Source organism: Lentinus tigrinus, assembly GCF_003813185.1.
Source record: "Lentinus tigrinus ALCF2SS1-7 unplaced genomic scaffold L226scaffold_86, whole genome shotgun sequence".
NCBI classification, from domain to species: domain Eukaryota; kingdom Fungi; phylum Basidiomycota; class Agaricomycetes; order Polyporales; family Polyporaceae; genus Lentinus; species Lentinus tigrinus.
This window is the reverse complement of record NW_027137995.1, coordinates 907-15,884: the sequence shown is the minus strand read 5'-3', so window position 1 is coordinate 15,884 and position 14,978 is coordinate 907. Positions and strand designations below refer to the sequence as shown.

Sequence of the window (14,978 nt, the reverse complement as noted above, 5' to 3'; positions counted from 1 at the left end):
CACCCGTATTGGCCTGGTAAGAAGATACACAATAGTACGCCAACGCAATATCCCCAAACCGCAAGTCTTCTGAACAGACAGGCAAAGACGTGACGTTCTCATGGCGATAGACGAGTTCCTCCGGCTTGTCTGCACGGAAATACTCACGTGCATCCCATACCCCGACTATGAAACCACTTTTTAGCGTAGAGTTTGCGGTAACAGCAGACTATCACTCACTATTATCGGTATATGACCAAGTGGTCTTCTCACGCATGTCCAAGAGCGAGGGAGAAGGGACAGGCGCAACACGAGTTTGACTGGACTGGCCCTTTGCGCGACCTTTTCCAGGCGTGAAACCCATTCCTTTCATCGGGCGGACTGTGACGTAAAAAGTCAATAAAGCAATGCAAACAGGAACAACGATTCAGGGACCCACCTGAATTGTACGATTGCACTGCGGCAGTGTTGGTAATGAACAGATAGCTGATGCCATCCACCTTCAATATCACTGTTGATGATACCCTGTCCGAAGACGGTGCCAAAGAAACCAGCAGCGCGTCATGTTCTCCCTGAAGGGGTGAAGCGATGAGCTGCTTGACGACTTTTGAGGGATTGCGGTACAGGTGCATGCTGAGCAGAGAACCTGTGGCTTGCTGGACATGAACACATACAGTACCGCCTTGCTGGGATCGTAGCGAGCCGGGTTGATGACAAATGGATCGTCACCTTCTCCTCCAGCATAGAGGATGACTCGCAAAAGGGAGCTGGGAAGACAATGCACGTTAGGCATATTCGAACGCGCAGACAAGAGCTTGCAACATACCGCCGACAGATATGCATCCTCGCTGTATATACCCTCCGTCAACAGTGTAGTTGCCACACCATAATTTCTGCAATCCACATAGCAGGGCCTAGGTCGCAGATGTTTCAGCATCACCTCATAGTAAATGATACATCACTATGATATTTAATTAGTGACATACTATTGAGTCTTCAGGACATTACGTTTCTCACCTATGGAACCAAACCTCTTTGGACTTCTCCAATGTGAGTGTCTTCAGAGGCTTCTCCCCCACTCTGGCCATTGCCATTAGCCCACTAGACGATGTTGCATGAACATCATTGCACGTACTCGGTGACCGGCTCCTGCTTGATCTTGATACCTTCCATTCTGATGTCACACAGTTAAAAGTGTATCCAAATGATGATTGATTAAAGAGACGTACATATAGCAAATTCCCTCAACATTGTCCTCATCCTCAATATCAACAGTAGAAGTATGGCGAGTGAACAGGTGAGTCAGACGCTCGTGTCTAGGAAGAAGAAATGAGAGAATGTTCATGAGATGGATGTTATGTTCGCAACAAGAATGCATCACTCCTCCTCGTTGATCTTGTCCTCAGCGGGGTTGAAAAACCTCTCTCCGGAGCTGATGCGAATATTCAGTACAGTGCAAGGTATACAGAACTGGTAACGTACTCGGGGGTTTAACCTTGCGGGGGCCTCTGGCTTTGGCTGCGCCCTTCTTCTCTGTTGCCGTCGCTTTGGCCTTAGCAGCAGCCTGAGCCTTGACGGTCTGACGGTGGGGAAAAGGAATGTCTTCTTCAGCTTGGTAGAAGCCGCGGCAGACGGGGTTCTGTCACGGTAGCAATTGTTAGTCACCATCCTACACGTCTGGCAGTTACACACTTACCGAGTCACTTTCCTTCTGCCTTTGGCAGGGACATCCTCAGACATATGTCGACATCCTCACTTGCAGGTTCATCCTCACTTGCAGGGTCATCCTCACAGCTGAGCGATGGTGAGATAAGAAGCATCACGGTACATTAGCCAGATGGGTACTTACGGAACGGTTCGACTTTTCTTCGTAGGCGAAGCACTATGTCGGAAGTTAGATCAGACACCCAGTTTCCTGTACAGAGGCTGAGGGGCACATACTCGTGCGATGTTGGATGGTAGAGTGCTGAGCCTCAGTGCATTACCGGGCGGACATCACCTCTACATGCCGCCTGAATTCATCGACCCCAAGTGAGCTTGTCGCAACTGCCACCGGTTACAATTGTACTGAACCAGAGACACAGGTACGACAACAAGCCAGTGCCAACTAACATTGCAAATTGGATTCACTCGGGCATGTACCTCCAAGACGTCCACAGTCAGCCTGCCAAAGTAACAGAAAAGTGGTGGAGGTCACCGAGCTTTCATCGTCCCGTACGTGGAAATTCCGAAGGTACCCAAGGGCCGTAAGGTTCAGCCTTCAGCTCCCGGCTCGCAGCATTAGTACCGTAGGACCTCAGACTAGATACGTTGCTGATATATGCTAATTTTAATGAGGCTGAGGTGTATGCCAACACCTTGCAGAAGGATTCAGCGACTCACCTAAATCTTGTGTAGATGGTACCAGCAGCGAGGGTGGGTGTTTGAAGTTGCATCAAGCGGTTACCGTACTTATACTGTTTACAGATGATGACTCTGCAGCAAACCACGATGAGAGCCTGGGAGCTCTTGTCGTTCACCCAATCCCTATTCCCGGCAATCTCCCCTCCATGCCGCCTTTTCACAAAGTCCTTCAGTTGTTCTCATATGAGAACCTCAGCCAGGCTCTCAGGACCTACCGCACGTTTGTGGCAAAACCAGAACGCGGAAACACTTTCTTGGAGCCGAGGGGAACATCGACCTATTCATTCAGGTGTTCCGGTCTTGTTGAACTCCGAGTGATTACTCGAGTTCCTGTGACCCGTTCAAGTCGTGATTTATTCCCTGTGATGACCACATTGCATACTTACACCTCTCTTTACGATTAGTCGCTCGCTACTTTCCCTTTCAAGTTATTGGCGCTTCTACCACCATTTAATATTTGCGCAGTCCCGGGATTGAACACCCAACTTCCAGCTGACACAGCAATTTTTTTTTTTCGCTTTGTTGATTCTTTGAGCGCTCTCTGAGCGCTGTGGCTTGGTCTACTGTACAGTTGCATAGCTTACGTAACGCGCACTGTACAGACGGCGCTGTGTCGAGCTCTGGAGTCCTTAGACTTCACAGAGCTCGACATAGGTGTGTAGATTCGCTTTTGTCAATATATAAGACTTCACAGAGCTCGACATAGGCCATTGTGATCGCTCTGAGGCGCACTGCAGCCAACAAATGCTTTCTTTGCTGGACCCTTTCAAGGAGGCTCTGGAGGCCTTGCCTCTCACTGATGTCACCTCCACAGAGGCAGGGCTGCTGTTGGAGCTGTCGGGTGCCATAGAGAAATGCATGCCGGGAATGCGAATGTGGGTGGATACATTTGTACACTCAATCTACTCTCCCTCTCCGGATTCCACACGTCTTCCTCTTGAATGCCTTCAACATCGACATCGAGGACTGGACCTTCATCTGCATCGCTTCATTCCTCAGGTCCCCGAACCCAGAAGAAGAAGTCGCATGCCAGAGGTAACAAGCAGTCGCAGACTCAAGAAGACGGCTCCAGGGTCGACGTGGACGCGATCCCAACGGTTGTGAGTTGCACTCAGGAAGAAGGGCTTCTTCGAGCTTTGGTATCTTTCGCTCAAGAACTACTGCCCTTGGCCTACCAGCAGAAACCGGGTCACCCCACCGACCTACAACGACTTGTCCTCACCCGCCCCAATCACTTCCTACCTTGGCGTGAACTTGCTCCTTCTCGCCAGCATGTCACTGGTCCTGGTGGTCTATTCCATCCCGATATGGTCGACAAACCAGGTGCATTCCCCAGCATGCTCATCTTCCGAGGTCTGTTCTTCGAGTCGCCGAAGATCCTGCAAAAGGCGACGACATGTTACTATCCGTCGCAACAACACTGGGACGCTTTCGTTGCTTCTCAGCCAGAAGGTATCCCAACAACCGAGACGCAGCAAGACAAGTATTTCAACATACGATGCTACGGTCAGCCCTCGTACCAACGACGTGAAGGCATGAAGGTGGTCCCAAAGTACTTTGAGCATGAGAACCGTTGGGCATCGCTACTCGAGCAGCATCACGGGGAACTGATCCCGATCCAGACTGTGTACTGGTGGATTCAGGGCAAACGTCGTCCTGGAGTGCAATCTTGGCAAGCGGAAGCGTGGACAGAAACTTGTCAAGTGTCCCCTGTTTGGACCTCTCACTGCGTACTTGTTCGCCACAAATCTGTCTTACATGGGCAAAGTTGCCAAGCCAACTACCACAGAGGTCGCTGAGATGGTCCGTATAATCCAGCGTGGATCCTGGAAGGCTCTTCTTGCTCTCGGACAGATCACGGACGATGCCAGTGCAGAGGAGACCGGTGTGGCACTCAAGCGCGTGTACGATGCAGTTTGGGATGGGTTACGGACGGACAAAGCACAGATGCATGTCAGATATGACCCTATAGTTCTTGCGATGTTGTAGAACTTCTGTCGTCACTGTTTCATCGCTCATCTGTGTACCACATGACCGGACCACCGCAAACTTGAATCCTACAAGATGCCAATCGAAAGCTGAAAGATAAATAAGTCACGCCGAACGGCCCTCTAGATTGCATTATATATGATGATTGATATAGTACTCGGATAGCGAACACAAGCTTCGGCCTCAACTCTAAAAACAAGAATCTACTTTGAATCCGACCGCATGGAGACATCCCCGGAAGCACCCTCCTGGAGGGTCAGCCGACGCATAGCCTTCTGGGGAGGCTCAGCAGGCCCATCGGCATCACCCTCGCTATCCTCCGGTCCATACCCGACCTTCCGTTTCACCTTCTTGAGAGGTGAGATGACCCTTCGGGCGGTGATAGCACGGATTGAGGCCAGGTTGTGGTCCTGCAAACCGTACATGAGTGGGAAAAAAACTACAATGCCTTCAGCAACATACCTGTTTGGCCTGTTTCCCAAACAGACAGATGGCACGAAGCTTCGGGAGGAAGATATAGTCCTGGCGACCGACTTTGATAACATGAACTGCGAACTGAACTTCGATCATATTGCTTAGGCCGATTACCTCCGGTTTGACCTTCTCAAAGTTGTAACCGCTGCCACCACGGTGTAAGTGCTGTTCTACATGAACAAGGAAATGGCACACTCACTCAGAGACCCTACTTCTTTGCCAGTATTGCACGCAGTTGTCCAATGTGTGAACTTCGGTGCGCAGCAGCGGACGAAGAACATTGAAAGGGTCGATGACCTCGGCAAGGTCGGGACGAATGTCGTCATCGGCTACATCCTTTGACGCCGTCAGGTAGCGAGAGCCGAAGGTCATGGTGAGGTGGCCACCGTCCTCTCCTGGAGTCCATTCCCTCAACTGACCTCCTCGACGCATGACCAGTGCTTTCACATTCTGATATATGGTGCTTAGTCCTCGAACCGCATTCTCGAAACCTGGAGCACCCAGACCGGTCAAGGTCACGAACTGCCTAAGGTCAATCAGGCGGTTCAGGTTACGGGGAAGTCTAGAGGGTGCGTCTCTTGTTTGACTGTCCTTTCAAAGTGCAAGATGGGAAGAGAACTCACTGGAAGCGGCGAACAGGTGGCATGGAGCAGTCCAACAAGTATCCCTGAACCTTCATCACAACCTCCTGTCCGACGTCTGTACTGGGATGATCTTCGTCGTGGTGGACAAGAACTAATGTTCGGCCCTTGTGTAGTTTGAACAAACGCAGTCTGGAATTGAAGTCGAAGTTCTGAGGCTCCATGTAAGCAACCGTCTTTCTCTGCATTGGTCAAAAGGTATCTCACCTCTTCCACCGCAGCAATATGGTTGTGATCGGGAAATGCATGTTCTTCGTCAATGTGAGTACTCATTTCATCCTCTAGCAACTTTCTGAACTCTTATGAGCTTCCTTTCTGCCAACTTTAAGCAACACCATTGAAAACACTCACGATACTTGTCGGTGTTGGCCCGAAGTTGGCAGTCCGGTCTGCGCTCTTCGGCAAACATCAACAGCGACAGGCACTAGTGAGCTCAAGCGGATTGCAAACCGTTACCGCGAGATGGCCGACGACCGGATTCTTGTGGCCGTCGGGTAGGCTCTCCCGGAATGACACGACATCGGCTCTCCTGGATGCATAAATACCGTGCAGGTCGCCACCAGTCCTGCAGAGTCCAACACCCTTCGTACTCTACACCCCGCTTTGCAGAAACCCTCTGTCTTACTCGCACTCTCGCACTCGTGCCATCTCTTACCGCTCTTCTCACCCGCACTCTTCACTTGCCTCTTACTCCATTGTCCCCTCCAACCTGCAATTCGCCATGGCTCCTTGTAAGACTGCCGCCACTCGTACTTCCAGCACCAAAGCCGCCGTGTAAGTTGGTTTTCTATTATTGTGGGACATGTCGACAGCCTGAACTCGACCAGTTCCAGTGCTGGGAAGGTAACTCCTCCTTCCAAGAAGGTAACGACGCAGACCAGAGGTGTCAAAGCCACACCTGCCAAGGCGACTCCGGCCAAGGCGACTCCGGCCAAGGTGACTGCAGCCCAGAGTCGTAAGGCCTCTGCCAAGGCCCCTACGAAAGGTGCTACCGCAACTGGGTGAGTTAATATACCATGGGAGCGTTGTCGTCCACTGATCGTTATCCATTTCCTATCAGCAGCAAAGCTGCTCGTGCTGCGACTGCTCGAGGCAGTCGTTCAGCCAAGAAAGTCATCAGGTGAGCTGTATCTCTAGTTCTTACTATAAACATCGGTAACTTACGAACATGCAGCGCGGAGTTTGTCGACAGCGAGGCTGAAGAAGGCGAAGTCGAGGAGGGTGACGAAGGCGATGTCGGGGAGGAGGAGAGCATTGAGGAACAGACTGCCGAGACCCTCAGGTGCATTTGTCTCTAACTCAGTATGTGTTTGCCTCCCGTGCCAATGTTCGAGTTCAGCAGCGACGAGGAGCTTGAGCCTGACACTTCCACTGTGGCTGGAACGGAGGATGAGGATGAGGTTGAGATACCTGTCCTCTGGCAGGATGTGGAAATAACTCCAAAGCCTCTCAGTATGTACTCATCTCCAGCACTCCTGTAACTAGAGGTCCTGACTACCACATTTAGAGCCATGCCCTCCGGAAGGGTGAAGTACCGGTTAGTCAAGGTTCTTCTTCCCCGAAGTATGTTGGTCATCCGTGCTGTCATGTAACACATTTCTGATGTAGCAAAACTTTGTAGCAAGCCCAAGGGGTCGGCTCTCAAGAATCGTGTTCCTATGCCAGCGGCCAAGTGTGGCAAGCGTGCTAAGGAGTAAGTCCCGTTCCGTGTATCAGATGGGTCCTCAATGTCTAATGTTATTTACAGAGAGGACTACAACACGCTCGATGAGGAGGTGGGTAGCACACTACTACAAAGCAGTATGACCAAGGCTTGGGTTCCTCGCAGGGCTGTGCTGTAGGCAGGAATCCTCCGTGCCAGCGAAGGCCGCAGAAGCAAATGACGACAAAGTCCTTCAGGCCTGAGATGAGACAAAGTCACTGCGATGATATCATGAGCTATATGCGAGAAGACATAGCTAGCGGAGGAGTGAGGCAGAGAGGCGAGGGAAGAGTAGAGAGGACCGCTGCGAGTGTGTCACGTATTGCTGAGAACAGCCCGGTTTGGGCAAAATCTTACAGGGATTCTCGCATTGGACTTGCTTATAACTGAGGATGAGTTGGACTGGTGCATTGAACCAGATACCAAAGGATATGTATTAGCAATTCGCCAAGGAAGCTCAAAATACACTAAGTTGAAACACAGGGACAGACTAATGCCTCCCCAAAGTCGTGATATTCCCCTTGTGCTGGGCGGTAAGGGGATGGCCAGCAGCGAGCGTCTGCTCCTGGGCGGAGTTCCAACCGAGGATCCCCAGCATCCAATAGGATCGGGAGTTTGGTCAGGCAGTCTCTCATCGACGTAGACATCATAGTTTTCAGCGCCAGAAGGATTTAGCACCCTGCTTGAGTAAACATGTGTTCCTATTGGTCGCCGAGTACAATACACACCTGCAGCAAACTCGATGTACATCTGGCAAAGTACCTAGTCTTACCTGAGTGACACGCATATGCAAACTAGTCAGACAACTGGGATTAGTTAGCAATGTCGAAATAGAGGGGAGCAGAACGGCCAGTAGCGACCAAATGAAATGCGGGTACGAACCTGAGGATGCGAACCAACATCTTGCCAGCGGTAGTGTTAGAACACCGGGATTGGCTTGATGAGCAACGTAATGTATTGGTGTCGCAATTTGCATGGGTTCTTGAGGGTGCTCTCCACGCATGAAACACTGGCGGAGGCATGATGGTGGTTGACAGCAAAGACTAGCTAAACGCCCGGCACTCTGGCGGTATTGGCCATAATAGGCACAAGTTCCCACACTCAAATTGGATGCTTTTGCCATCCTACCTCCGGCAGTTGCTGCCAACCTCGACTCTCATCCTCCTTGCTGTACAGAACTGCGAACTATACAGAATCCTGCAAACATGTTTTATGCTCTGCAGAATCTCTGTGTCCTGAATACTGGACTTGCGACCACTCGGCTCTACCGGTCCCCTGCTCTCCTACAATCCCTGTGGGTTACGCCAGTATTTTGCTGTGTGGCTTCTTGTACTGTATGCACTAGAGTTCATATAAGAATATTCATGCAATGTTGTCTGATGAGGTACGCCCAAGGCCTGGAGATATCCCACACAAGGTAGTTCAAGGTGCGGTTAGCCTCTAAGTCTTCGAACAAGTGAAGCGCCAGGCCAAAACTGGGGTAAGAAACAGGATACAACCTGTGATAGTCGGGGTAGGTCGACTAACTTACTCGCAGCAATCTGAAGCATGGTTTGACATCCTGCAACCCGGTGTTTGTGAGCCATACAAGCGACTGCAAAATGAACTGTTCTGACCTATATGTCTAGCCAACCATTCGAGAAGCCTTCGACAACGACTCATCACTCAATATGACAACGATGTGGTACGCGCAATCTGGCTCTAATTTAAATGTCAATTTGAAACGAACTGACTTGAACAGGCGAGAGTGACTGTACACATTCCGAACGGCTGATGACAGCATCTATACCGTTGTGAACCTGCCGGACCGCATCAAGCTGCCAATAGGTAAGTCCGGTAAACCCTGAGGAGACTCTTTCACTCAAGGAACTCAAAGAGCTGCAGTGTGCATTAGGAGTTGTCCCCGAGATGCCTTATGTCCTTCGTGTGATCCCCTCGAATGACCCACTCCTTGGCCGCCTTTGTGTAGAACCTGAACTACTCAAACCGGTTCAGTACGCGAACGGCTGGGCACTTCACGATGACATCCGCCTCTCTTGGTCTTGCTCTCATCAGCGAACTTATGCTTACACTGGCGAATTCCCCGCACGCACAAGCTGTCCTGCATCGTCGACACTGGGCTGACCCCTGGTCTTTTGGATATGCGAACGTGATAAAGCAGCAGGAGCTATCAGGAGAGCTCAGGTAGCTATGGTGGTACTGGCAGCAAGACTGTCCATGGCGATTGTGATTTGGTTGCCTCCCCCACCATACGCGAGCCCGGTCCCTAAATGGGTCAACTTCCTGCGCGAGCAAAGCATTCCGGAGTGTTGGATCACTGCCCTTCAATTGTCAGTCATCTCGCAGTTCTCGCATGGTCTTCGTCGTAATTGTACATGCTACAGACTGTCCTTGGAAAGAGCACCTGCCCTGTTATCTCCGCACAAAAATTCCGATCTTCGTGTATTGGCCCAGCAGAGAATGTGTGCAGGCTCACTTAGCCAACCCAGACCAACACAAGTATCTCATGCCGTTATGTCCGCTTGAACCTGATCTCTCCTTGGCAGTGAAAACTCCCCCTTGTCAAGAGGCACCACACATCTTTATGTTATTTTGTGGTGGCAAAGGCCGACCTCATCCGTTCAATATCAATGTAGAGCTCAGGCTTCGGAGACCACCTTCAGGACCATTCCAGCACTCCCGCGAGGGGCCGTTGATGTTCCTGGAGCGGATGGAATGCATTCAGCAAAACATCATCCGGAATGAGACCCCTGCACATAGTGTACATGGCAGAATGTTTTCGGGCGAATCTGCCGGCAGATATGGCAGAATGGCATCTGCCGAGTGTGGCAAATATGGCGAAATACTTAGCACTGGCTAAATTGAGGACATCGTCTACGGTATCACATATCGCCCGCAGCCATCTCCTCGACATCCCAATCAACATCCTCTTCATCTTCCTTGCCAATGATTTCGACGTCGTCGGTCAGCGTAGGCGGAGCCAACCCTTTGTCCACCCTCTGGAGCTCCTCGAAGTCGTACAGTTTCCCTTCCAACACCTCCACACCGTCCTCCGAATTCTCCAGCTTATCCTCGGGGTCTAGTGCGCGCGCAGCCTCCACCGCCCGTTGTTCCTTCACGAACTCCTCCCACGCCCGATCAAGCTCTTGGACACTCACGTCCTCAGGGCTCTCGACAGGAGCAACCGCGGCTGGCTCGCCCTCGACGACAAGGGGAGGAACCCATGCGAAGTTCCGCTCGAGATCTTCTGCCAGGCCGACGTTGATTCCACCCGCATCTCGAGTGTGCATGTGCGCATGCTTGCGGCGTGTGTCGCATGAGATGGTGAGTCAAATTCGCCCGGACCTTGCCCAGCTTCTCGAACGTCTCCACTGAGAGACAGCACCGCCTTGCAGACTGCGTACCGCCTTGCATCGCGAAGAGGCGTTCAATCTCAGCGGCGTGGGGGACAATGGAGTGCAGGGTGATGGCCAATGCCTTCAGTGGGTGCTGGGCGGATGTGACAGGTAAGCTTTCCCACCAGTCGAGTGCGTCGGCCTGTCCACCTGCGAAGGGGCTCTTGCATTGGTGATATAACTTCAGATCAGCTTGTAGCGCCAGCGCCTTGAGCTTCCCCCAACGCCATTTCTTGACGATCTCGACCGCGGCTTTCTCCATGAAAGCAAAAGAGCGACCATTGGCAACCTGGGAGATGGCGAGGCGGCGACAGAGTGGTTGAAGATAGAGAGCAAGGGAGTGATACTTTGTGTCCATCTGGTGAAAGAGGCGGTTGAACGTGGACCTCGCATGCATTAAGAAGCTGTGGTCCTTGTCGTCTGTGGCACGCAGTTTGGTCATGGTATGCACGCACCGGACGAGTTCAAGCATGCAGTCTGCGAGGGTTGCGTCGTGGGCCTCGACGTTACCGATGGCGTCCACAAGCGGCTTCGTTGTGCGGATAAATTGGTTCAGCAGGGGCCAGAACGTCTCAGTACCACCAAGTACAGTCTCCCGGATCGCTTTTGGGATGATTGAGAGACCGTTCGTAGACTTCTCTGCGTCCTGGCGATAACAGATTCGAAAAAGTGGCTCGCTTGATTATTGTTAGTCACAGTAGTACCACAGACAGTAGACAGACCACTGTACCGATATCTTTGTACACTCATGCAGTGGAGCACAAGAGTGTACCAGCGCGACTTGCAGTTCTTCTTCAAGGATGTTGTGATCCCAACCTTCTCCGCCTCCTCCTTGAGTTGTGCACCCCAGTAGTGCGAGCTTGTGAAGAAGGTCACAATCGTTGTCACCTTCTGCAAGATCTTCTTCATTGGATCGAAGGTTGTGATGCTGCCAATGATCGTATTCATGCCATGAAGGAAGCACGCGAAGAGCTAGTTATCTATAGCTAAGTTACTTGTATTCGCAAGAGTAGTCGTAGTAGTCGTAGACATACCAGCAGCCATGGGTACTTCTTCTGCAGTAGTCGCCGGTACTTGCGCATAGTTGTGGGGTTGTCTGTGGTGACTGCAGCGAAGTTGCGCATGTCTTGGAGCTCCATGCTTCTGAGCGCCTTCTCTGTCGTCTCAACGAGAGTATCGGCATTCCCTCTCTGCCTAGTGATATCATCAAGACTGAGAGGGATGGGGTGATGATTAACTTTCGCTGCTATCGTGCCATAGATGGATCGCTTCAACGCATCCTCCCAGCCGTCAAAGAGCAGCATGAGAAGACGCAGCTCCTTCAAGCGTGTCTTGTCCTCTTTGATTACTCGCACATACTCCTTGTCGAGAATGCGGTGGGAGAGGACATAGCCAGAAGCGGGGACGTATGATGGCCGGATTTCGCGGACAAAGTCCCCAAAATACCAGTTATTGGCCAGACGAAATGCGAGATTGGCGTGGACGATGACACTACATATCAAAGTAAAAGATGGTAACCGCAAGCATACTTGACAGAGACATACCGGAATAGCTTGATATCCGCCTGATCCTGTTCATTCTCCGACTCCGTCAGGCAGAGGGACAGTTGCCGGATCTACCGGGCCCTTCCCCGTGATGCAGTTGTATGCCTGCACAAGAACCGTGAGAGGGACCTGGGGGCACTGCTTCGTGTCGGCGAGATGTTGGAGGAGGCGATTGTCGCATCCCTCGATGGACGCGCCCTTAGAATTCGGGTCGTTACCACAGTGTTGGCACTTCCAGAAGTACCGGCCAGAGTTGTTCTGTACTGGACCTAGGCAGATATAGTTCTCAGTGATGATCGGAAGCTGTTTTCGACCCTTCTTGCGGGACATGGTGAGGTGATACGCAGTCCAAAGATGGGGAAAGAAGCAACCAGGTCGTCTAAATGTCACGGGGGCACGACGCGCAATTCAAACATGGGCCATGTGAATTACTATATATATCGTGGGCGCCTACATATCTGCCAATATTCCCCCAGACCTCCGGCCGGCAGAATGGCAGATGCCAGCTGGCAGATGCCAGTGGCGGAATGGCAGCATTCTGCCGCATACACTACCTGCACAGTCTCGCGCACGCGAAGCCTGTTGGCTGCAGTGCGCCTCAGAGCGATCACAATGGCCTATGTTGAGCTCTGTGAAGTCTTATATATTGACAAAAGCGAATCTACACACCTATGTCGAGCTCTGTGAAGTCTAAGGGCTCCAGAGCTCGACACAGCGCCGTCTGTACAGTGCGCATTACGTAAGCTATGCAACTGTACAGTAGACCAAGCCACAGCGCTCAGAGAGCGCTCAAAGAATCAACAAAGCGAAAAGAAAAATTGCTGTGTCAGCTGGAAGTTGGGTGTTCAATCCCGGGACTGCGCAAATATTAAATGGTGGTAGAAGCGCCGATAACTCGGAGGGGAAAGTAGCGAGCGACTAATCGTAAAGAAAGGTGTAAGTATGCAATGTGGTCATCACAGGGAATAAATCGCGACTTGAACAGGTCACAGGAACTCGAGTAATCACTCGGAGTTCAACAATATATTATGACAATATTGTCAACTTTGCACCAAAAAAACTACAAACAATTGACAAGTATGACATGAAATTGATCCTTTATACTAGAATGTAATCAAGCCAAGAGAAACATGTATAAGTTATTGCTATTTAAGTTTGTAACTGTGACTGAAGATCCCCAAAAGTTCCTCATTGATCATCCCTGCGAGCAATGGCCTACTTCCCACCAAGTTATTCAGATGGTCCTGTGCATCATAGAGAATGTTCTGCATCCAGAGTTCTGCAGACACAGACACACAGCGAGACCATATAGAGTGACCATGACAGGATCAAGCTTATCGCACCAATGGTGAACATGTTGAACTTAGATCATATTTCAGATCTCTGAATGGAAAGATAAACTTATGTTCATGTCGTCACTGATGGTGTGCAGCAAACTGGAGGGAAGTTCATGATCACGAGGTTCTGATCGCCCATGCAATTACGATCAATGAGGAATGAAGTGATCGTTTTTTAGGTATGACGCTCCCCACCAAAAAGTGTCACGACAACCTGTGACGTGGGAACTTTTTCACACTCCGATTATCTTGAGTAAGTATTCTGTACTTACCAGGTAACTAAATTACTTATCGAAATAAACCCTAGAATGATGGGACCCTAACCCTGGGTTGTGGCCACCCGCGCACCTTACTTGGTCCCAAATCCAGCCTTTGTCTCTTGACCAGCGACCACCACCATCGCTGCTGTGTTGCGCCCTCATCCCATCCCCACACCCAGGGAATGCACACTCTTGCAAACACGTTTTACGCTCTGCAGAGTCTGCTTTCACGAACAAACCCAGTCTGTCGCTTGTTCTCTCTCGCTTGTCCACTCTCACTCAACACACCCTTGCACAACGCCCTCTCTCGCATGCACTATGTCGTCCATTCGCTGCGGCAGTTCCCATAGGGCCCAGCACGAGTGACCCACAGATGTACCCGTTATCCGTACCCACGGGTTTTCAAAATCCAAAGGTCATACCCGCATCCTTACGGGTATGTTCCCACGGATTACCCATACCTGTGGGTATGATATTCGGATACCCGTGGGTTTATGCAGCGTGCAGATTACCCAGGTGACACCCTCATGTTGTAGGCATGAACCGTGGGATTCTAATGATATGTCACACGAATTTTTCCGATCAAAACTGAGTGTGCTAGAGGCGAAATAAACATGCCCAAATCCGGAAGTATAGGCTGTCTTTTGCGCTCATTTGAGCGCTTATGCGGGCATCTCGGACAAATGAGCGCAAAAGACAGCCTATACTTCCGGATTTGGGCATGTTTATTTCGCCTCTAGCACACTCAGTTTTGATCGGAAAAATTCGTGTGACATATCAGTAGAATCCCACGGTTCGTGCCTACAACATGAGGGTGTCACTGTCACATCCCGTGCCCAAGTCCGCCCTGCCGCCCCTCCGACACAACCCCGACCCGACTACCCCTGAACTCCGCCCCCCTTTCCCGGCTAATACGTCACCACCCCTACTCCTTTCCCTCCTGCCTTATCCGGACTTCCGTCCGGACTCCGATTACCTCCGACCCCCGCTCTGTCATCCGATCGTATTATGACATCAGTATCCGCTGCCTACACTTACTAGCCCAGTTCAGTTGCTTCCGCTCCGTCATCTCCGCAGTGTATCCGCCGCCTACACTTACTAGTCCAGTTTATTTGCTTCCGCTCTGTCATCTCCGCAGTCCGCCTCCTGTCCCTACTCTTGTCGGACTCCTATCGGACTTCCGTATATAAACCCTACCTTACAGTCGCATAGTTCTTCAGTTCTGATATCTCGTTTACCCACTCGACTACTCAG

At 51.1% G+C, this 14,978-nt stretch overlaps 5 protein-coding genes across 5 annotated transcripts; 2 read left to right on the top strand and 3 right to left on the bottom strand.

The window, feature by feature from the left end:
• Positions 1–16: 16 nt before the first annotated feature.
• L226DRAFT_430344 (uncharacterized protein) lies at positions 17–352 on the bottom strand (the record flags this gene model as incomplete). The annotated part of the gene is made up of 2 exons (XM_067674692.1): positions 17–165; positions 220–352. Coding segments are annotated over 2 exons (282 nt in total), but the record flags the coding sequence as incomplete, so codon positions are not given.
• Positions 353–3,323: 2,971 nt separating this feature from the next.
• Positions 3,324–4,371, top strand: L226DRAFT_576870 (uncharacterized protein; the record flags this gene model as incomplete). Its single annotated transcript, XM_067685455.1, has 3 exons — positions 3,324–3,482; positions 3,564–3,934; positions 4,005–4,371. 3 exons carry the CDS (start codon positions 3,324–3,326, stop codon positions 4,369–4,371), a joined length of 897 nt encoding a protein of 298 aa, XP_067528452.1.
• Positions 4,372–4,574: 203 nt separating this feature from the next.
• On the bottom strand, positions 4,575–5,650 carry L226DRAFT_474270 (uncharacterized protein; the record flags this gene model as incomplete). Its single annotated transcript, XM_067676568.1, is given in 4 exon segments — positions 4,575–4,810; positions 4,830–5,015; positions 5,058–5,407; positions 5,469–5,650. 4 exon segments carry the CDS (start codon positions 5,648–5,650, stop codon positions 4,575–4,577), a joined length of 954 nt encoding a protein of 317 aa, XP_067528451.1.
• Positions 5,651–6,207: 557 nt separating this feature from the next.
• Positions 6,208–7,831, top strand: L226DRAFT_527582 (uncharacterized protein; the record flags this gene model as incomplete). Its single annotated transcript, XM_067679137.1, has 10 exons — positions 6,208–6,260; positions 6,299–6,487; positions 6,550–6,606; positions 6,661–6,768; positions 6,790–6,938; positions 6,972–7,049; positions 7,095–7,179; positions 7,234–7,261; positions 7,315–7,498; positions 7,548–7,831. The coding sequence occupies 10 exons, from the start codon at positions 6,208–6,210 to the stop codon at positions 7,829–7,831; spliced, it is 1,215 nt and encodes a 404-aa protein (XP_067528450.1).
• A 2,239-nt stretch (positions 7,832–10,070) lies between these two features.
• L226DRAFT_548734 (uncharacterized protein) lies at positions 10,071–12,457 on the bottom strand (the record flags this gene model as incomplete). Its single annotated transcript, XM_067682626.1, has 6 exons — positions 10,071–10,313; positions 10,347–10,487; positions 10,534–11,260; positions 11,314–11,555; positions 11,618–11,944; positions 12,203–12,457. 6 exons carry the CDS (start codon positions 12,455–12,457, stop codon positions 10,071–10,073), a joined length of 1,935 nt encoding a protein of 644 aa, XP_067528449.1.
• Between the last annotated feature and the right edge of the window lie 2,521 nt (positions 12,458–14,978).